The sequence below is a fragment of the Ptychodera flava genome, chromosome 12 (assembly GCF_041260155.1).
Source record: "Ptychodera flava strain L36383 chromosome 12, AS_Pfla_20210202, whole genome shotgun sequence".
Classification (NCBI taxonomy): Eukaryota; Metazoa; Hemichordata; class Enteropneusta; family Ptychoderidae; genus Ptychodera; species Ptychodera flava.
The window spans coordinates 7,742,657-7,766,781 of NC_091939.1; the positions used below are offsets into that span (position 1 = coordinate 7,742,657).

The following is a 24,125-nucleotide window of genomic DNA, read 5'->3' on the forward strand; positions in this document are numbered from 1 at the left end:
TGTTAAGATATTTGTCCCCTTGAAGTCGTTTCTCCATTAAATTGTCAATCATGAAAGTTTTAATAATTGAGAAGGCAGGTCTGTTTGCATCTTTTGCTTGCACAGACCACAGCATGAAGTCTTGCGATCACATTTTTTGAAAACAAGAATATTCATCTCTTTGACTGTGATGAAAAACGGTTATCTATGTTGCAAGACTTCTTCAAATCACTTGTGTCAACTTTGAGTTCATGTCCTGACAGACATTTGAAACAATTTTGAAATTCATTCTTAAATATTGGAAATCTTCTTCGCCATACATGCATGCTAGCTGAAAAAGCATTTCAAACACTTTCGATATGCCACCATGTTTCACTTTTATCGGGATAAAAACACCGTACCCTCAACCTTAGTTCCATAATTGACCGGATATGAGACTACTAGAACACTTTCTGAAGTCCACTAGGCTGAAGTTCAGTTTTGATGAAAACAATTTGATAACAATGATGAAAATATTTTGTTTTGTTATAAAAACAATTTGCTAGGTGTACATAGTGTACTTTATTCCACGTTTTATCAGAAATGATTGTTATGTGAGCACGGGGGTGATCCACATGGGTCGGTTGGTACATCTCCAAATGAATGTCAGTCACACAGAACTCACGGTACATCAGATACTGGAACCAGAGTAATCAATTTCAAAAGTACACTTCATCTTATCGATCGATTGCTGACATTGTTATGAAAAAACAGCAGAGCTGTGACAGGTATATGAATCATTTCATGTTTTATTGCAGATATATTGTACGATATTTTTTGCTGAGTAAAAGCAGTGTTGAAATGTTAGGAGGTAGGCACATGACAAAGACAAAATTGCTGGCTTTTTTTTTGGGGGGGGAGAGGGGGAAGAAGGGGAGGGCAATTTCATATTATGAAATTGAAATACCCATAGATGTAAATCAAATCATGCATTCAGAGGCAGAATATGTCATAGTGTTAAAAATAATTTTGTGTTGTCATTCAGAAGCTCTTAGTTCATACACAATATTTTGGATAATGTCAGAAATTATGGCATGCATTCTGTAGCTGTTTTGTCCTGTAAGCAGAGCTCAGGGAACGTCTTGTCTGTCTGTGTGTTTCAGGATGCCAGAACGATGCAAAATAGACATTGTGTCCAAAGAGAGCAAGCTTGGTCCCAGGGGCAGATCACACTGTATGCATGATTTGGGATCAAGTGAATCCTGAGTGTGTAACTGAAGGAATATGACGGCTGTAATGTGCATTGATAAAAGAAATGCTGAAATTCTGAGAGCTCAGGTTGCTTGCCTTCCTCAGAAGCAATTCCAGTTTACAGTGCTGGAATGTGTTCACTGCGAAATGGTAGTCTAGTTTGTGAATTTAGAGCAGAAATATTTTGCAATCCAGCTTTGGTGATTAGAGCTCTTATGATGATATCAAAGCTTCATTGAAAATACACAGCCACCTCAACAAAGGAGTTTTTGTTGAGGTCCCCATGATAATAAATGTTAATGAAGGCTCCTTGGCACTAAGAAGGATGTATTTCTTGACCCAATACATCTACTTTGCCATGTGTCTGCCTATTGAATTTGTGCTTAAGAAATCTTTATTTCTGATGAACTTTTCTGGAGAAATATTTGCTTTCTTCATTTAATAAGATTTCGTCCTTTTTAACTAGGATTCTCCTTGATATAAAGTCTACAACAGGTGAGGGGAGGGGCCCGGAGTATCACAAAAATGTTACTGAAGATCCAGTCATCTACATCTGTCCAAAAAATTGAAGCGAAAAACCCAAAGACCACACAAAAATCTACACTGTGAATCCATTTCTATTTGATTTATGGTTTACCTATGGAATAGATTCTGTGAACTGTACAACACGACACACATCAACAATGAAGATGTGTACCGTTGATGGATGTCAGCACAAATGAACTTTTGAACCTGCCATAAAATCAAAACAATTTATTTATTCAATTTTTTTATTGAAGATTTTGTAGGTCAGTGTTAGTGCATCTTTCAGTCGCACAGCAACATCAGGAGACCTGCTTATTTCAATCTGCTCAATGTTATCTAAACCATAAATTTTTTCACAGTCAACACAAAGGCAAGCGCAATACAGGTTTATTGTGATGGACAGTTTTGTTTTGCCTGGAGCAAGATAGACAAAGTCATAACATTCGGCGGTTCGTGTTCGGTAAAGTCATGTTGAAGAGGGTCAGTGATGCTAGCTTGTAGGTCTTCAGATTTGGAAACATGTCGCAGGGGGTTTTCTTCATGCTTTGGTGAATATTATTGTGTGAATTTACAGATCGTCAGTTGTGTAGCTGAATGTGATTACAGCTTGGATGAACCCACTCTTCCTACAGGGGTGTTACCTTGATTTCATCTTTGCTTCGTTGGGGTGTATGGATTCTTGGCAATGCTTAAATTATCAAATTTTACCATTTTTGACAAAAATTGGTAATTATTCATAGACCAAAGGGGGTTTGGGCATGATTTAAAGATCTTATTTGCAATTAGAAAGCAGACAGAGAATTCCTATACATACAAACAGGTAGGTAATTGGTGACAGCATTGCAAACTACACCTACTGTGGCCTCATTCTCGTTAGAAGTTGAAGAGAAAATCAGATCTTCACAACATCTCATTTTTGTGAGAATTACCACTGTAGTATTTGTCGCCACAGGCTTAAGATCTTGAATGGCCACTATATTTCATGTGAAATTGCCTCGAATGCAGCAATTTTTAGATTTTGCTATTCAGGCGTAAAAATATTCATGATGAAGCAGAAATAGATTAAGGATACGGACGTATAAAACACTCGCATATTCTATCCTTGCCGCAGAATTGCACTGAGACATGCTATTAAATCAATTTCTGCAATTGTCATTTTCATAAAATTTGACAAGTAATTCAGTTAGGAGAAAGTACATTATATAAATGATCTAATAAAATAAGTTTATCATCAGTTTGTAGTTTTGAGAGCCATTTTCATCAGAAAAAAGGGCAAGTCTGCACTTTTTTCCAATTCACCAGATTTATGGGCTTATATTATAGTAACTAGCTCTGCGGCTGATGTCCATGAATGCAGATTTCGACAAAACTGTCAAAGGGTAATTCAGAAATGTACAATGAAAGAGAAATGGCATTTTTTCCATACATGGTTGGAATGGGAGGACTTTAATCTGCCCTGATGCATCATCCGGCTAAATGCTAAAGACTTTTACTCAGTGCTGGGCTTAATTTTCCAGTTGAATGAAATGCAGTGATGAAGTGTGCTTTGTACCAGTAAATCTCCTTTATCTCATGGGTTTACAGCGCCTAACAACTGCCAGGTGAAATTTATTTACCAGTGAGTGCACTACTTGATATCCTGGCAGTTCAAACCATTTCTTGCAAGAAGTTCATCCACAGCCACTTAGTGATGAATCTGAGTACGGATGTTGTGTTTATTACGGCAAAAATGCCTTGAATTGAAAACAGCTTTTCAATGACAATCTCACAATTTTGTTCCACAGATAAAAAAACAATGAGCAATTTTACTGTTGACAAATGAATTTAATGAATTTTAGTCTAGATGTCTAGACAGAATTTAAACACAGGAATTAAGAGTAATGTATCAGTATGGCTCTGAGTTATAAGTAAGTCACGGTTTAGGATCAATATCACGGGTCCTTCAGTGACGCCATCCATCACTCTCTGAGGGGGGAACATTGCATTGTGGGCAATATCTTACACTTTCGTGATAAATAAGCTTTAATTTTTTTTCTGGAAAATTTCACTGTGTAGGAAATATGTGAATTATGACTACAAAATTTAGAGTCCCAGACTCTGACTGGTTGACGGTGTTTTGGAGTTTGTAGAAGTCAAAATGAACTGGACAGACACTTCATCAAAAGTAAACACTGATGAACACACAATGTAGAAGTAAATACTCTTGTTCAATTCAGCATGGCCTGCAACGTGACAATTACACAACTTCTTACAAGTCTATTTGGACAGAAAAGCATGTCATCACGATGAACCAGATTCTGTTATAGGGCATCAGACATACAGCCTACAGAAATATTTACCATGCAGGAAATATTAGAGTTAGAATGACAGACAAGATATGAAAACAAAAGAGACAACTGACAAGAGTTTTTGAACTTGCAGAGCTCCAAATGAACTCGATAGATTTGACACCACAAAGAAGTAAATATTGATGAACACAGAACATTGAGATATAGAAACGCCTCTATCAACGTTGTTTGTAACGTGAGGATTACGCAACCACATATTATCAGATTTCTTTTGACAGTATAGAATGGCATCGTATAACAGCGATTGAGATTCCAATATTTGACATCAGATAAAGGGCAAACAGAAAACACTTTGAATTACCCTGGGTGTTTTAAGGAATTCCACTATGACCTACAACGCTCTGTGACCACTGATAATGACATTTACAACAACGGAAGCTTTCTAACCACAGAAAAACTAATCTCAGCATAGTCTTCTGAGAAGCAAATACACTTCTACAATAGACAAAGTCAAGTTCTACAAAAATTATCATGTAACATTTACTCTGACTGTAATTTTTTCAGCCGCTTTGAGATTCTTAAATACCAACTTCCAACTTTCACAAGCGAAGCTAATTATAATATACTAATGATGCATCATGTCTAAGAAGCTATGAAATATCGTTCTGAGCCTAAGTACAAACAAATATAGAGTGACAAGATTCACTATAGTAACTTTAAATGTGTTTTGAGTCAAACCATATCCTTGAATAATTCATGTGTTTTGGTGTGTTTAAAGGTGAAAGCAATTGCCGTAGCAAGATTGATGGCTCAGATGTACACTTAACCTTTCTACAAATTGCAAAACATGACATTTCTTACGTGAAAGTAACGTCATCTACTCTCCGTTTTAGAGTTCAGTCACACCACTGCTAACTTCGACATGTTAGGGGAAATAGAAATTGTCCATTGTAGCATGAAAATTTTGGAACATTGAGCCATTAAAATTTACACTTTGATAATCAAATAAACAAGATCTTTTATTGAATTAGTAGGCAAAGGGCTAAATCAAGGACCTCTCCACAGTGTAATCACATACGAGCTCTATATTTTGTTAATGACAATATGCTAGAGCAAGGGTTGTTTGTCTGTCATCAGCACGATGCAAATTAATAGACTGAATAAACAAGAAAAGGAAGGGTATGTATATTGACTGCTTCCATGTTCATTAAATTGTTTCTATTAGATAATAAAAATAATGGTCGGTTTTGAAATCTGTCACTTGTTTGTCTGCTCATAAATATGTATGCTGCTTCTAGGCATTGTATGTAAATTGTCATCAAACCCCAGGTGAGAACAGCGCCCTCACTCAACACTCAAGGCGATTTCCTACAAGAGGACGGGTCACGTTTATCAAGTATGCCAAGGTTGTTCCACTTCACAAATCACAAAACTTTACAGACAGGTGAAGTGTTTTTCCCTCCTTTCATTTTGACGTAAATCTGTCCCATTAAAGACAACTTAGTTCTGCAGCGAACATATTAAAACCAGATAGAACCACCTACATAAAGACAGTCTGAATTCAACCACAATGCATTCACAACAGTGGAATGAGATTCGAAGGGGAGAAAGCTCAATATTTACATAGTGCTTATCTGATTATTTGAAGACTATTCACAATGAACAGTGTAGTGCCAGATTCTCAGCTCAAACAGTAAACCCCCTGAGAATTTGTCGACATTCCTGCTGAGGATCTGTCAAAATCTTTTGATATCAATATAAGTGAAGGGATCAGCACTGTCCATGGAAACCTGAATGGGGAAAGACTGCATGTAGCCATAAAATCCTTACTCTGGCCTGTGGTTTTTTTACTTTGCTCAAACTTGCACTTGGACTTCATAAAGTTGTGTACTTATGATGGATTAGACACCCACAATGATAAAATGCTTTCTCCCGTAAAAAGCAACTTTGTTGCCAAATCTGGGTCTCTATATCCATTTTCTTTGGACAAGCTGGTCGCCAACATGGTACAGAATGTTTCTTCTTGATTTTGCATGCAGAATACTGGTGAAGTGTCGATTTACTGTCAGACTGCTTGCTGCCCTCTACTGGCAGGTAATGCAAATCCTTGTTCACTCTCACAAAAGAGAAGCTACTCATAAAACGAATACGAGGGTTTAGTTTTCAGTTTGGGCTTTCATAATGGGGGAAAACAGAAAGTTGGGCTAAAAGGACAAATAAAGCACTCATGTTACCCCTAACCACCATGGTTGGGCCTAACCTAATTGTTCTCAACGGTCAAGACTAGACTACTTAACAATAACTGGTGTGGGCACGGAGAGACGAGTAATCACATTATTCCTTAGATGAATACCGCTGCAAACAAAACCAAAAAATTACGCAAAATCTACTCACATCATCCTCGTCTTCTTTCTTAGACTTCTTGCTCGGTTTCAGCGGCTTGTCATCAGACGACACAGAAGACTCAGAGTCTGAAGACTCACTAGAGATATACTCCTTGCTCTTGTAGTTCGTACCGCTTCCAGCTTTGGATGGCGATTTCTGCATCTTCTTGTCTGCTGCTTTCGGTCTGATCAGATACAAAGAATGAAGGTTCACCATTTCTGAATCTAATACTTTCACAAGAGCAGTACTTCACACGGCAACAACATATACAATCTGCATAGGAGACCCAACAACTTCTTTGAATGTCATCTAAAAATTCCTTCTCCCCGAAATTTTGTCTCACTCCAAGTCTTTGAATGTAACAATATTTATCAAGGTTTCGCTTTGACGGTGAAATACAGTCTGACATTTGCAAGGTGTCTATCCACTTTGATGTTTACTGTAAATTCTATCCCATAAATAGATGTCAAAATTACCTTTTTTGTTTCTTTGGAGTGGTTTCAGCATCACTGTCATCACCTTCTTGGGGTCTTGCTTTGTACGCTTGCATTTTTATATCATACTCTGCCTTAAGCTCCTTGGCCCGTGCAACAAAACCCTGGAAATTGTACAATAATTATACAGATTGGGAATTATGGATGATTCTCTCAAACAAGACTTGTATGAATCTGCAGGGTTTGCTCTGGCTACTCAAGCTGATTAGCCTTTCTGGCTAATAAAGTGTGAACACAAGTAGCCAGATTTTTGTGAGGGACGGGGTCAAGGGTCACATATATTAGAGGGTCAAAGGTCATACAATTAAACACATAGACAAAACATTTCAGAAGTCAGCCACTTTCTCATCATTATGTATCCTCAGACTCAGTGCTGCTTACTTCAATAAAATGAACACTTCACATCAAAACTTATGCAATCACTTTCAAAAATTGACCAGCAAATTGTAAACGACAGAAAAATTACACAAAATAATTAACACTCTCACAATCTTCATGAACTAGCATGCTATGATGACATTGATACTGAATGCAAGCCTGGCTACAAGAGAGTAAAACTCAGCAACGATTTCCAAGCTTAACTGACACTGTATTTTATATCGCTGTTTCAAATTAAACTGATTAAACAATCCCTCGATACAGAAGTGACATTTTGGTATTTGATGCAAAATTATTCTAAACTAGAAAGCATTTGCAAGCAAAAGCGAAGTTCCAGAGACCAGAGCAGCGGAAGAAACAAGAGAATGTGTGACAAAGATAGGTGCAGAATGAAAGAGTGCTTTAGATTTTAATATTCAAGCACGTACATACAGGGAAAGACACTTATTTTTTTATCCACTTGCCCTTCGGGCAAGTGGGGGGTTCAGTTCACTTGCCCGAATTGGAAAACCACTTGCCCAGTATAATTTACGTGTTTGAAAAAAGCTAAAACATTGGTTTTTTATTTCACTCACTTTATTTTGAAAATTATGTTATCATGAGAAAATGTCAGACATTCTCATAGGGTTCTCTTCACACTTCTAAGAGTGCTGGATGGCTCATTTATATTCCATTAATTACTAAAGCCCCATTACTTGTATCTTTTAGCATTCTTTATGTGATTTTACTTCTGAACTAAAACAAGTTTTTTGGAATTTGCTCTTTCAGGGGTTGGAATACAAGTATTGTTAACTGCCCAGTGAGACTGCATGTGCAATTTTGAACAAGAAAAATAATAAATATGTGCCCAAATGTAAAATGGCACCCCATGCAAATATAGCAAAACCAGTGTACACCGTGCATATATGCATTTGAATATTCACGGAAACAACAGAGTAGTCCAATGTAATGCATAGTGTTGAATGTTTTCAACTGGGACATGCTTTGTTTTCTTTTTAGTATGGTGGGAAATCATAATAACGGTTAAAATGTAAATTTACTTGTCAAATTTTTCACTAAAGAATGTTTTGTAAAGCAGTAAAAGACTATAAGCTTATCCTGTAAATGGGTAGAATTTAAAGAAAACCAGAGAAAATAGGAAGCCTTTTTAGGTCAACAAATTTCAAGATTTACAGCTAGTGGGGCTTTCATATTCATAGAAAAAATTCTAACAGTTCATATGTTTGTATGTTTACTTTCTTGGGGCTTAATGTACAAATAATAACAGCCATTTCAATTGTACCTTCAAGGTCTTTTTGCTTTTAAAAGTTTTAACTTATCTATACAGAAAGAAAAAATCTGTAGCTATAAAGGAATGTTTTGAAGCTTCTGAAAAATAATGTACTTCTTTGTCATGTTTTTACTGCGCTTATATCATACACCAGCCCTATAAAGTTTGAATTGCAATTGCACTATACCAGTATCCTATGTTTTTCTAATAACCTAGGTGGTCTTATTATTGCTCATGCGCAGACTAAATAGAATTAAAACCAACAACCTAAGGCGTCGGTGTTTTTCAATGTGTGTAAAAGCTGAATTTCTCGATGTCAAACTCGCTCCAATTGCTTCTTGACAGTTATTTTAGAATGGGAAAATTCACAAACAGAGAGGTTGGTCGCCACGGACAAGTAACTTTTGGCTTATTGACCTGAAAATTAAGTCAGTGTTTGTTGAAAATTCAAAGACTTGACCCGTTGACACCAAATATTGCTCATGACTTCATTGCATGCGGTCTTGCCACTCACTGTCCCTCAACAAGTTAATATTGAAGAGTACGTTTTAATAAAAGTCCAATTTTTTGTGGTGATTTTTAACCACTGGACTTTATTTTTACATTATTATAAAAGTTCATACAAAGCACAAAAACCGCTGTGTGTTTCTTTTTTTACCGTATCGACATATTGTGAGACACCGTAACTTCACAGTCAATGCAATGAACTTTGGTGAACGTACGTCCCACCAGCTGAACAGCTTTTTCATATTTAAAATCAGCGTACGGTAATTTACGGGTACCGGTGTATTGTTTGAACTGGATTTTATTGACAGCGATTATTATATATATGATTCTTTTCGTCAACTCTTCATGCAATTTTATGAAAAATCTTATGGAAATGTTCACAATGACATAATATGATTATTTTTGTTGTTTAAGTCCGTGTTCCCTCACCAGAAAATCGCTCTCGTGAATTAGATTTCTAGGTAATTATTTTTTTCACTTGTCCTGTCGGGCAAGTGGCATCGGAGGTTCACTTGCCCGAACGCGACTTTCACTTGCCCCGGGCAATCGGACAACCCTTAGTGTCTTTCCCTGACATAGTTAGGGCTGCTAGCAGCAGTAAACACCATAATACAACTAAAAGCAAGGCAGTCCACAGATTACAAATGCCTACATGTACGGTAAAAAGGCAACAGATACATACGGGGGCGACAACGCACGGAAATGTATATCAGACGACATTCTCGCGAGTCAGAGCAGTAATTTTCACTCCGCTGACCTACGCAAAAATCAATCGCTTGACGGGTAGCGCCGAGTTGTTGCCGTAAAGAGGCGCGTGATTTACGACGATGATCAGACGAGAGGAAACATCGGACCTAGGCCGTTGAAATTGAAAACCGAGGCCATATGCATTTTCATTTGATTAAAAGCACAGACTAAAACAATTTTCATTGCAATGTCACTGTTTTCACGAGATACTGACCGTTTGATCTTGGAAAGTTGAGCTGCTTTAACGTGCAGCCAACGCATGCCTGCGCCGGTGCGGTGACAGGACTGTGTGTTACCGGCGTTAAACGGCCTCGCAGACTGATATAGGAAAAACCGCTGGTGGCTCCTCAGAAATACGGCGGGCAGTTTCTCCGCCAAAACAGCCGATTTTGAATCCAAATTTTGCATTGACCTTCGTTTTCGAGCACACCCACCTCGTCTAGGTAAACGATGTACCCAGCCGAGCTTGTAAACTCACGGAAAGCCTAATTTTATCTCTCTATGCGAGCGAAGCTATCATGTGCGCCGCCATTGTTACATTCGGGCGAAACAGTATAGCGCCACGTACGGCGAGTATTTAGAGAAAAATAAAATCAAAAAGCAACAAAAGACAAAGCGAAAGAAAGCTAGAATTATTAATAGCTGAACGCAATATGATAGTCGAGCAATGCAGAATAAAAAATAAATAAATAAACACACAAGAAATGCCCGTAAAACCCGTCCGAGCTGAGCGATGACGTCATAAGCGTGTCGCAATGCATTCTGGGTAACTAAGGTAAAATTTGTGTATAGCATGTTCTGTGATAGTAATACCGGAAATAGAGATGAAAGAAAGACAGAAAGCAAGAAAGAAAGAAAGAAAGAAAGAAAGAAAGAAGGAAAGTGAACAAAAACTAACAGTTCCAGAGCTGGTCTCTGGAACTAAATATGCAAAAAAATTGACATCTTCGTAATTTAATACTCATTTCAAAAAAGCCATCCCATAGTGACAATGACGTACTCGGCTTGCATTGCACTGCATGGCCGGCCTGAACATGGAAATAGAACACGTGCACCTGCTTGCAAGTGAAAAGGTTAATCCCCGGTTACGTCGGCCACAAAGGTGACTTTGGTTCATTATATTGCAAACCACTGTCCCTCTACGATCAGACCACAACTTTCCAAGCAACATTGTACCTACACATCACAAAGCGTTGTGCCAATCATTAATTACATGCAAGAACTGTACGGACAAGGGTTCTAGACAGGCAGGAAATTCTCATGTAAACACGACACAGTTACATGTATTTGTTATGGTGGACTTGCATGTCATTAGGGTACAGTTTACGGCCCGGGTGACTCTTCATCTAACCGAGGCAACTAGTCCCCTTCCAAGGTCTCAGACCAATCATAAAATCAAACCCAATGCCGATATCAATTACAATGCTCCTCCAATAATCTTCGATTATAATTTTCCTCCCAAGAACTCTAACCAATCACTCACTACTCCAGACCTTCATGGCCTACCACTCTCATCTTCCCTCCCTAAAACTCTCAACAATTGATTCATGACTAAAGCCCCTTGATTGCAAGCAGATCAACTTCTCTTTCATTCTGCAAACAATCACAATTCTCCTCTGTTCCAAACTGCCTATTGATCACCACTCTAACCAATCAGAATTCTTCTCCTTTTCACTCTAACCAATGACAACTCTCCTTCTTACCACTCTAACCAATCACAACTCTCCTTCTTACCACTCTAACCAATCACAACTCCCCTTCTTACCACTCTAACCAATCATGACTCCCCTTCTTACCACTCTAACCAATCACAACTCCCCTCTTACCACTCTAACCAATCATGACTCCCCTTCTTACCACTCTAACCAAGCACAACTCCCCTTCTTACCACTTTAACCAATCACAACTCCCCCTCTAATCACTCTAACCAATCAAAACTCCCCTCCTTACCACTCTAACCAAGCACAGTGCCCCTTACCTCTTTATCTTTCTCTGTCATACTACTCCATAACTCTCCGCCTCTCTTGGTTACCTCGGCAACCGACATTCCTGGCCTCTCACTCTTGATCTTTTCTCTATTTTCATTCAAGAATATGAAGTAAGCTGTTGGTGGTCTCTTGGGTTTGTTAGGGTCTTTCTCCTTCTTCTTGCGTTTCTTTCTTGGTTTCTCAGACTGAAAAGGAAACAGAAAATTGAATTTTGTGTCGTGAATTTTGTAGAAAGGAGTAGAATGTGTCTTTTTGCACATTAGTCAATCAATCGCACATAATCAAGTAAAAAATTGAAATTAAAATTCATTTGCAGGGATAAGATGACTTTGCTGTGAAGAAATTTGGAAATTAAAACCTATTCAGAAAGCTTCTACGACCAAAGGGTTGCAAAGCAGTGGTACATGATGTGTACTGCCACCTATGGTGAAGTCTTAAAGGGCTCTCATCTTTATTGGACGGGGGCTAGAATAGAGAAACTGTGAAGTGTCGTACCACTGTCTTTGTTTTCCTCTTGGGCTTGCTCTCTTTTTCTTTCTTCTTCTTGGTCTCTGAGCCACTGGCACCTTCATCTTCACTCTCAGAAGACACTGCATTGCTGTCATATCTGAAAGAGTGTGAAAAAATACAGTGACTGAGAATATCTATTGATATGCCACTTGATGGTCGGTCACCAGTTTTTGTAAAGCCACTAACATTCTATGCAAACTGCTGGAAAATTTAACTCTTTTACCAGTAAGCTCGCCTTGACCCCCATGGTCAGTTATATTGGATGCACTTCTACTATATGGAATGAGGCAGTTAGAGGGGGCAGGGTTGAAAGTTCAAAGGTTAGAAACCTGTCAAGCTGCATGGATTTCTGTTTGAAACATTTACTTCATCAAGCTTTAACCCTTTCACCACCAAAGCCCAGTGTTATCAATGGTAGTTTGGCCTAAACCCAGTGTTATCAATGGTAGTTTGGCCTAAACCCAGTGTTATCAATGGTAGTTTGGACCTGTTTACAGGGAATTGGGGGTGAACAGGTTATCAAAGTCTGCACATCCTATTTGAAGGAATCTGAAGTGTCCTTCCATGGCTTCATGAAATGATAATTATCTGCAGATCAAGGGATTTTTTAAAATAACACTAGCATTACGTTAGCTGACAATGAGGATGTGGCTGGCTATTATATAAAGTACATTACATGAGTACATTAAGCCTAGATTTGTCCTATAGTTGTGACTTGACTGTGATTTGTTTATTTAACAATATGAGGGAAAGATATGATTATTGTATAAAAAAAATTGACACAATGACTGGTAACTAAAATTTCACAAAAATGACCTTTAAAATTTCACATGTCCTGTATCTCATTACGGACTTTTCTACTTCACCTGTCCATGGATAGAAAAGGTGTCAACTTACTCTTCAGCAACACTGCTGCTGTCTCCAGGATTGAAAGATTCATCTGGGAAAAAAAGGTGGAGAAGATGAAGGTAGGACACATGAGACATGCTTAGTGTAATTCAATTCACATGATCCGAAGTATTTTTTTCAGATTCTTCTCAGAGGAGATAAGAGTTTGACTTTTGAAATATCTGTACATCACAGAATAGCGCTGATCGCAAATGACGTCACTGTTCTCTCTCATTAATATGCATAAATACATATTTGTCCGCATTTGCCGCATAAACGACGAAAATAAAACCTGCGAGTGTTAGAGTGGCTATTTAGCGTCACACTTATTCGTATGAATTGATGACTGAGACTACAAGCTGCAACAACAGCCGCGCATACGACAAAATTTGTCCGAATTTTAGCATATTTGTCCGAAAGTCGTGCGCATGCAGCTATATTTAGTAACAAACCCGAAACACGATCAACGCTATTTACCTGATTCATCATCAGATTCTTCACTTTCATATTCCTCTCTCTGTCTTCCTTCAGCCTTCACGTGTTCCAAGTACGCGTCATGTGCGTCTTCGTCATCGCTGCCGATCAAATCGTCATACTCGCCGACATTTACCTGCAGAACACAATTTGCCAGGTGTTTGCACCAAGATTCATCTACTGATAACCAGTAAAACAGACAGAAAAATCTATTCTATCTATCTACCCACATGAATAATTGTCATATGACGACATTTCAAACTAAGTTCTTGTGTGTCTGTTGTTATCACTCACACGATAAAAGATGTCTCACCATAAAACAAATGAACATCATTGCCCAATAGTCACAACACAAATTAATCACATGACTATTCTCAACCAATCAAGAAAGATTTCTGTTGGCTTGCACAGGAAAGGTAACTTACCCGACTCTTTACACCAACATTCTTTATCTTGAGTCGCTTGGTGCTGACAAAGTCATAGAGTTTACTGTACTCATCTCTGTAAATGATAAAATTATTTGACACAGTGTTCTAGTTGAGGTAGATTATGCCTTGGGGACTTTCAGTTCTGTAACCATCTACCGACACTCTACAGCTCACAGATATAATGGAAGATGATTGACTTTTATGTTGAAATCAAATCTCAAAACTTGAATTAGCTACATGTATATCAAATATCAGTTAGGTTCTCATTTTGTCATGTGGTGCTCATACTTGTACCTTGAATTTGTACCGATCTTTTTGCCTTGTCTTCATGATTGTTGTCAAAAACTACTGAAGAAATTTCTTCAAATAACCATTGTGGTTAAAATTATAACACCAATCAACAGTGTTCAAATTATTTTTCTGGGTAGAAAGCAAATCCCCCAGTAATTTTACTGTGGTTCAGTTGGTGTGGTATCAAAGACATTCTACAGGAAGGGGAGCAACAGTAATATTTCTGTTGCCCATTAATAGGACAGTGTTTTTGTTAAGGGCGATAAGCAGTATATGTTACCAGGGTTCCCCAGTCATTTTACCAGGGATTACCTTGTTATATCAATGCAATCAGATTTGGGGATAGCAGAAATATTACTGGGAGTTTCAAAACTATTTATCAACATTCTAGAACCCTAGCAAAAACACTGTAATATACCGGTAAAATTTATCTGCTTACTGCCCTTAACAAAAACACTCTGCAACATTGTCATAACTACAAAGTCATAAATAAATATACCCCTGCCACAGTAGACACATTGTGACGAACAAAATATCAGGTTTGCGTCGAAACAAATGCATGTAATTCTGAAAATGATACTGATAACCATAATTGTACGCTGCTCATTGCAAAAATTTCATGATGATATATACTACATGTATATCTTAACAGCTGAATTGCATATATATGCATTATAACAGGAACTCCATGTTCACTGAGCAAAATAACATTTCTCATGCTAACTCAATAAATTTACACTTGTGTACCTTGTGAGATTGACTTACTTTTCAATGCTGCTGAAAACAAACTGGTTATTACTCGTCGTCTCAATTTCAAAGTCAAAGTATCGACTGCTCCCAGTACCACGGGCGAAATTGACACAGGTGATTTCGTCAAAGCGGATGTGAAGGGGTGGCTTGTGGACGAATATCACACCTCTTTCCAACGGATACAGGAAACCGCTGTTTGACTTGTATGAACAGCTGATGGCACTCGTACCAGATTTGCTGTCGAGAAAGCAAAATATAAAAAAAATTCAAAATTTTTTCTGAGTTGCAATGGGAGAGTCCATTTCTATAATTAAGCACTTACTGATGTTAGAGATACTGAACACATGCATGTGGGTGTCAAATTTTTCTATCAAAGTTATAAATCTTGGTATCATGAACTTTCTTATGAGTTGATTATAAGGAAAGATTTATTGGTAGGTTAAGGTCCTGTGAGCTGTCTTGAAAACAATAGACACATTGTGGCTGATCGAGATCTGAGTTTTGCATCAACACAACCAGGCAGTCAGACTGTATCTTGTTTTGTCTTTGAAAAATTGGATAGAAGATCATAAATACATTGAAGTTAAAGCTTGAAGTCACTATTTTCCATTTCACATCATTATCCATGAGATTAGTTGATGTTTGTGAATGAATGCAATTTGGATGTGGTTTATACTTACCCTTTGAAGTTGCCCGGTACTGTTATCTTTCTGTTGACCAGTGCTTTCATAATCCGACTGACTATCTCATACAGTATACCTGACATTTCTTTCTGTAGCTTTCCTTCAAACTTCTGCTCTATGTCTTCACTGAAATGCAATAAAAAGCAACCAATCCATTTGTCCATTCCTGATCATTCCTGCAGTTTCTGACACCCAATGTTACAGAAAGCCTATTATGTTTATTTAGGGACTGAGGGTATCTTTAATTTGAAACAGAAGATCTTCTTAAACATCAGGCAAAAAAAAGTATGGTGAACCCAGTTTGCATTATAGTTTGGTACTGTATTGTGCTTGTAGGTAACTGTGTCTTTTACCTTTTGTTAGTCGGGAGCTGCAATACATACATCATTACATGTAAGTCTCTAAAACAGTGCTGAAAGGGAACAACTTGGCAGACTTAACCCATTGAGCACCAAAGTCAATTTTTGCTGCCTTAATACAACGTACCCTAGTCATTTTTGTTCAGATTTTTGCCATAATTTTGATCAAAAATTGTAGCCAATGAAATGTGATACCATTTGGTCCAAAACTATAAAAAAAATTACTGAAAAATTCATAAAAATTGGTCAAATGTTGGGCTAAATTTTGGCGGGAAAAATTACAGCACTCAAAGGGTTAAATAAATGTTCTTAGACTGGAAGATCAGACAACACTTGGGGCAAGGCAGTTCCTTCCTCATAACCAGAACCAAACTATGGCAAAGCCTTCTTTTGACAGATATTTCAGTCTTCAATAATCTATACTTTGAAACTCAAGAGTGCCAACATTTTCCTTTTGACAAGACCTGACTAAACCCAGGCATAATTGACTCTATTGACTCTAATGGCTTGCTGACTATTGGGCCAAAAAAATAAATTGTGCTGTTCCAATACCATGGTTTTCTAAGATAGGGTAAGTAGGTCGGCAGGAATTTTTTTTTTCGAAAATATTTTTATTTTTAAATATGCATTTTTCAGGGGTTCAGGGCGGTCAAACACTGGCCACAACATTTCCAGAAAAATGTATCATACATATAAAAGGAAAAAAAAACCATTAAAAGACTTCCTCGTTCAAGCAAAAATCAAATGCAAAGTAACGAACGCATGATTTTACGGGTTTTTCTTTCTTTCTTTTTTTTTTAACTTTCGTGTTTACGTAGCTCTAAAAAGTTTAGGGTACGCGGGGAAAAAATAGGGTAGGTCTGGTTACTGGAGCAGCACCATTTTTTTGTTCGGCCTTACATGGCTACTGTTTATACAGAATATCATACGGTGTTCAAAACATTTTGTGACGATAGGGAAACTGAAGTCTGCATGATGCTAAAGATAAACCTCCTGATTATAGTTCTTGCTCCCTATCGCATCCTAAATTATCTCTCATATTTAGCTTCTCTACTCACTCTGTCAAGTTCAAGGTCAACGATATCTCATCTTCTTTGTTGAATGACAGGATGATGTGTTGATATCGAGTCTGTCCTTGTTTGATTGGTGGATCTAGACTCATCTGTGAAAAAAGAATGAAATCGTATCTTTGTAAAGCGTGCTATATGAGGTGCTTGAACATGCTCCACTGATATCAAGCCACCAAAAGAACTACAAACACACAAAATTTTGTCAACTATTATGGATATAAGCAGTATGTCGACAAAATAAGAAGCAAGGAGGAGGCATTAAAGTGAAAATATACCTCTACTATCAAACTGTGCCTCCCACAAGATATAATACACATGTATGCCTAATCACGATATATGTACATTTATTGAAGAGCCATTAGGAATGCAGTTCCATATTGTAATGAATTTGAAAAGATTTCAATAAAATGAAATCATGACTTACCACAAAGAACATCTGTCTTTGGTCTTTATGTGGCAGTAGGAAGAGACGTAACACTGTGGTGTAGGGGATCTTGTAATCAAACGTTTTACCGTGAAGTTGTAAAAAGGTTGGATAAATTTTGACATCGTATCGACCTCTGCAATAGAAACACGTGAACTGGTGTGACATACAGATCTGCCCTTGTTGACAAAAGTTTGTCAAGGGAAAACAAGCTTTACAGCACAAGCAGCACAGAGTATTTGCATAGAGTTACTTTGCAGGAATTTTCCGACAAAATGTTCAAATTGTCTACCAAATTAGAGGTATACGCACATAAACTTGACATTCACCTTGAACACTTACTCAAATACACTGACAATTGTGCCATAAAACTCACTATATATTTCAACTGCAGAACTCAAGAAAATATGTCAGGAAGTGCGAGTTTCATCAAGTTGTGTTATGCAGGTTGTTTTACCGGACAACGACGTAACTCACAAACAATTATCTACATGCAAATTTATAATTTTTATCATTGACAGTCTACAAAGATATTGGGTATATCATAAAATATTGTAAATGCTATTTTTATTATCAAAGTATAAAAGTTTCTTGACTGTAACATTAAATCAAAATGAAAAGAATGAGCTTACTGATTTTTTCACCCATGAATTATGTTTCTGAATAGCAGTATGTTTATAGTAGCTTCCGCGTATTGAAACTGATAGACTTAAACATCATGTAAAAGTGTCATGTTCTTATGGTCAAACTATTTGAAAATTCTGGGCAGTGTGTTAAGACAACAACTACATGTATAGCATTTTTCAACTTGAAATAGAACTAAGTTTACCTTGGCGTGAGGCACGGAATCTCTGTAAATGTAGCGATAGCATCCCCAGTAGCCTGGATGATGTCTGCCTTGGCCAAAATATTTTTATGAAATTCCTGGACAAAGGGAGAAATGATGCATTAGTGTTATACACAAGATGGTTTTGAATGAGTGTGCATATCATCCAGTCCTGTGTTCGGAAGTTGAAATTCAAACACTCATCACAAGCACAAAAGGTCGATGGGTTTTGACCTTGAGTGACTGGTATGGAACTTGCTCTGATATTACCAAGATGTGAAAATTAAAATGGTTGTCATATGTAAGGGGAGTGACTACCAGTACATTCATAGGCGCACGACGAATTTTTAAAATCACTTATCTGAATTTTTAATGTTGAAACATGCATTTTATTAACAAATGTGCAAACGGAAATCGTGCGACCAGATTTTGAGGCATACAGTGAACAGTGCCCATCAGTGCAGTGCATGGCTGTGGCCGTTTAGCTCTGCTGTTACTTACACACTCGGCGAATTTTAAAACCTCTTGTCTGTAATTGAATGGTGAAACATGCATTTTATTGACAACTGTGCAGACAGAAATCATGCGGACAGCTTTTGAGACATACTGTGAACAGCGCCCAGAACACGGCTGTGGCCGCTCGGCTGTCTTGTACACATTACTCTAAAGGTACGAAACTATTGGGAAAATAATTTAAATAAAATCCATAAAATACAAGTCATCGTTGATGACACAGTCCCCGCTTGTCCATTTTGTTATAATCTTTGGTGTCTAGGTAGCTGTGGTCTAGGTCGCTGTGGAATGACATTGATGCAACGGGTGCATCAGGCCTGTGACTTGCATAATGAAGTAATCTGAGGAACGTTCAATAAATGACTCATCTCTGCCGGTAATGACCACTGACGGAACTTTTGATTACATCACACATAACGATGCCCTCACTGCCTCTAGTGTCATGACGGCACATACTATACACATGGTTTGGTGGAATTTTCGAAATGCTATGGGATTGGGTATGTTGTTGTAATCAGCCATCAGCCATTTCGGATCATATAATGAAACAATTTAATGTGCACAAGAATGCAGCCATAGTATTTTATCTTCGTATCACGTTTGAACAAAATCAGTCCATCGAGGGACAGTGACCTATGTTTATGTTTCAAAGACATAAAAAAATCACACCAAAATTGAAATCAAATGGCTGTCTCTTGACCATATGGATCATAGCACAAAATAGTAGACATGCATATGTATGCCATGGTACTTTATCTTTGTACCAAGTCTCAACAACATTGGTTAAGGAATATTTGCATATGATTAAGCCTAAAAGACATGAAAAAATCCAAAAATGACCATCGGGCAGAGATATTGGAAAAAAATTTACAATCTGGCAGCCATATTGGAACATGTCACGAAGTAAATTGACATGTATGCCATAGTGCTTGATCTTTGTGCCAAGTTTGGACAAAATGGGTGTAATGACCTTTGAATTATGCTTCAAAGACATGCAAAATTCAAACAAAATGGCAGTTCTGCAGCCATATTGGATCCTATCACAAGGTTAATTGATACATGCATATGCATGCCATAGTACGTGCTTTGCCTTTGTGCCAAGTTTGAACAAAATCGGTTCAAAGACATGAAAAAATCGCAAACAAAATGGCCACCTCTCAGCCATATTGGATCATTTCACAAAATAAATTGGTGTTCATATGAAGGGCATACTATTTTGCTTTTGTGCCAAATTTGAACAGAATTGGTTCAAGAATGTCTGAGTTATGGTCCATAGACATGAAAAATCGCAACAAAATGGCCGCCTCACGCCCATATTGGATCGTATCGCAATATAATTTGACATGCATGTGTAGGCCATAGTGTTATGCCTTTGTGCCAAGTTTGAACAGAATCAGTTTGAGGATGTTTGAGTTATGGTTCAAAGACATGAAAAATCGCAAACAAAATGGCCGCATCGCGGCCATATTGGATCGTATCGCAAACTTATTTGACATGCACATGTAGGCCATAGTGTTATGCCTTTGTGCCAAGTTTGAACAGAATCTGTTCAAGGATGTCTGAGTTATGGTCCAAAGACACGAAAAATCGCAACAAAATGGCCGCCTCGCGCCCATATTGGATTATATCGCAAAATTATTTGACATCCATAGTGTTATGCCTTTGTGCCAAGTTTGAACATAATCTGCTCAAGGATGTCTGAGTTGTGGTCCAAAGACATGAAAAATCGCAACAAAATGGCCGCCTCGCGGCCAAATTCAATCGTATCACAAAATAAATCGACGTGCATCTGTAGGTCATAGTGCTATGCCTTTGTGCCAAGTTTGAACAAAATTGGTTCAGCAGTGTCTGAGAAACTGTTGATGACGGACGGACGGACGGACGGACGGACGGACGGACGCACAGACGGGACCCAATCTATAAGTCCCCGCCGGACTTCGTCCGCGGGGACTAAAAGCGTTGTTGGCAACCCTGGGGATTTGAACTTCTCTGTGTTGTCGCATGCGTGGTACTAAATCGATCGACTGGGTTCTTGAAAGACAAAAACTGCACCGGGCCATGTAATTGCTGGTAAGTCGCTAAATTTTACCTCCGGACAACTCCCGTGACACCGCCATTTTGAAGGCTCCCATATCAGTACGAATAACAATGACGTAATGGTTTAAAAGGAAGGTATGTGCATGCGTCAACTTCAAGCTGCACACTTTGAAAATGGCGCTGGCACGGGACTTGTCCGTAAAAAAACATTGCGCTAATTATCAGCCGTAGATAGGGCAGATGTTGACTTTACAAGTTAGGAAGCCGATCGATCGATTTTTGTAAGTATTCCCTTGATTAAATTGAAGTTTGAATCTCGAGGATGGCCAATAACCGTTAATTTTGTCTAATTTAAAAATTATTTTCCAAATACTTTCGTACCTTTAGAGTAATGTGTACAAGACAGCCGGGCGGCAACAGCCGTGTTTTGGGCGCTGCTCACTGTATGTCTCAAAAGCTGCCTGCATGATTTCTGTTCGCATAGTTATCAATAAAATGCATGTTTCAACATTAAAATTGTAGACAAGTGATTTTAAAATTCGCCATTTGTGAGCGGCCACAGCCGTGCACGGGGCACTGATCACTGTATGTCTCAATAGCTGCCCGCACGATTTCCGTTTGCACAGATTTTAATAAAATGCATGTTTCAACATTAACATTACAGACAAGTGTTTTTAAAAGACGTCGTGCGCCAGTGGTACATTGGGATAAAAAGAATTGACAATAGACCAGGGCTTGACAATTCCTATCGCCCGACGCCCGGGACAAGTGAAATTTACGTTCGGGCAAGTCAAAAATAAAATCTGGTCGCCCGCCGGACAAGTTGTTTATACAACTTCTGGCGCAATCAACGCGAACCTAAGTTGCGGTTTGTGCACGTGTCGCCCGATTTGAGTTGTCCTTCACACAAAATAAATGTCAATCACTGACTTTTTTTGATACAATTGTGACGTTCTTCTGCGATTCATTTGCCGACTCACACAATGTTGCAATTTTTCGATGATCGACATGAAATTGTTTCATCGTCGAATTAAAAAGTTGCTTAAAATTTGGCGTAAACAGCATTTCTTTGTTGTATGCTGACTGCTCCGCCCCAACAAATTAGGTAAAAAACTGCAAAAACCCAATGCCATAGTGCTTATTGGCAATCGACCGGCCGTGCAGTACTTCAAAATCATTTATGCGGCCCCGCGAGGTAGACGAACATTGTTGGCAGATAGTTTGTGGAGTAATCGCTGTAAATATGAGTATTTTACGGTAATATTTCCACTAATGCAAACAAGGCATTGTGCATTTTCGCGAGCCAGAGCATAATTTCCGCTCCGCAGACCTACGCAAAAACCAAGCAAAGTTGTTGCCGTAAAGAGGCACGTACTTTACGACGATGGGCATTGTGTAACTCTGAGAAACGACATTGTGATGATTTACGACGCGTCGACGGCGCCACGAGGGCCAGCGTGAGTGGGATCGTCTGAGAATGGACGACTCGATATCGATGTGATGATCGATGTTTCTGACAAAAGATCTAAACATAAGCGTTATGATGAGGAAAAACGCCGTAGATGTTATCTCACGAAATGGAATTTGGAAAGCACAGTGGCCTTGGTTGAAATATGATGGTTCGAAAATGTTCAGTACGTCGTGTCTCAAATACCCACCATTGCCAAACCATGGAGGTAGGAAGAGACTACCTCCATGACCAAACCAAGTGAATGCTTTTCTTGACAGATACGACATGTTTCGCGTTGAATCGATAAGGTCTCATTAGTTTAGTCAACCGCATTTGGACTGTTGGGCGCATCGCAGATGAGATCGTGACGGGGACAATGATTGTGGAAATTTTGTGGGTCCCGCTGAGCCCGATAGTACGGTTTCACTTGCACTCGCAATGCGTGAACCGAATGACGACGACCAGCGATAGAAACTGACCAATCTTTTTACGACGGCATTTATGCTTGCCAAACACGGGAAGCCGATGTATGATAGGTACCTTCAAATTCAATGTTAGCCCTGCCACAGTCCCTCTATCCACCGGTCTGGAAACGCCTATTGTAAAAGGTGTCAATCACCAAGACAGCACAGCCGAACCGCGATACGAGGGCCAGTCACGTGATAATGCGTAGCTTGGGTTTGTCCTGCATGCCACAGTCCCCGATTGTGTGTACGCTTTTCTCGAATTTTCGCTGTTTTTGGCTCTATTAAGTGTTCTCTGCGTCTATCTACGACACGAAGACAGAAATTATCATATCCTGAAACCGGTGTGTGTTTTTCGTGATCCTTATCCCATCGTAAATGATGATAGTGTGCGATAATTTCTGGGGTTGACCGCTGCGAGTGTGTTGACGTACGTAGCACAAGCAACGGCTGGAATCACACCGGAAAATTTGTCGTCCATTTCTCTTGCAATGCTAGTAGTCAGTGTCTCCAAATATGATCTAAATATGTTTTCTGTGTAATATTCTGTGAAATCATGTCTGTTAACTGAGCAGAATAGGAAAGACAACTGCAGAAATGCATGTAGATTTTAGTTGTGTGGTCGCACATTTTCCCATGCAGCGTCAATATGGCGAACTCTCGATACGTACGCTCGCTCAGGCACGGCTGGAAACACACCGGAAAATTTGTCGTCCATTTCTCTTGCAATGCTAGTAGTCAGTGCCTCCAAATATGATCTAAATATGTTTTCTGTGTAATATTCTCTGAAATCATGTCTGTTAACTGAGCAGAATAGGAACGACAACTGCAGAAATGCACGTAGATTTTTTTTCGCATATATATTTTCCATGTGGCGTCAATATGGCCACAGTCCCTGTATCCACTAGAGGGACTGTGATATGGCGAACTCTCGATACGTACGCTCGCGCTCAGGCACAGTAAATACCTTTTACAAAATGCTATCATGTCAACACAATAACAAGTTTGGTAATGAACTACTCAGCTGTCGATGTTAATATTCAGCTGATTTTGCCTGTCTTCTTGATTTCGGGCAATAGTCCATGACACTTGCGAACAGTGCATGGCCATTTTGTTTTTCGATCGTGATCATAATGCAACCATAATGTGTGGTCCCTTTCAAGCTTT

At 38.6% G+C, this 24,125-nt stretch overlaps 1 protein-coding gene across 1 annotated transcript in view; it reads right to left on the bottom strand.

Moving 5' to 3' along the window:
* The window catches only part of LOC139144876 (FACT complex subunit SSRP1-like), a 53,958-nt gene that overhangs the window by 24,655 nt on the left and 5,178 nt on the right, over nucleotides 1–24,125 (bottom strand). The window contains exons 5-16 of the mRNA XM_070715696.1: nucleotides 18,498–18,592; nucleotides 17,669–17,804; nucleotides 17,233–17,336; nucleotides 15,813–15,941; nucleotides 15,148–15,369; nucleotides 14,089–14,164; nucleotides 13,667–13,799; nucleotides 13,199–13,241; nucleotides 12,287–12,398; nucleotides 11,782–11,976; nucleotides 6,884–7,005; nucleotides 6,417–6,591 (exon numbers count right to left, since the gene is read on the bottom strand). Coding sequence (XP_070571797.1) covers nucleotides 6,417–6,591; nucleotides 6,884–7,005; nucleotides 11,782–11,976; nucleotides 12,287–12,398; nucleotides 13,199–13,241; nucleotides 13,667–13,799; nucleotides 14,089–14,164; nucleotides 15,148–15,369; nucleotides 15,813–15,941; nucleotides 17,233–17,336; nucleotides 17,669–17,804; nucleotides 18,498–18,592 — 1,542 coding nt within the window. The remainder of the gene's footprint in view (nucleotides 1–6,416; nucleotides 6,592–6,883; nucleotides 7,006–11,781; nucleotides 11,977–12,286; nucleotides 12,399–13,198; nucleotides 13,242–13,666; nucleotides 13,800–14,088; nucleotides 14,165–15,147; nucleotides 15,370–15,812; nucleotides 15,942–17,232; nucleotides 17,337–17,668; nucleotides 17,805–18,497; nucleotides 18,593–24,125) is intronic.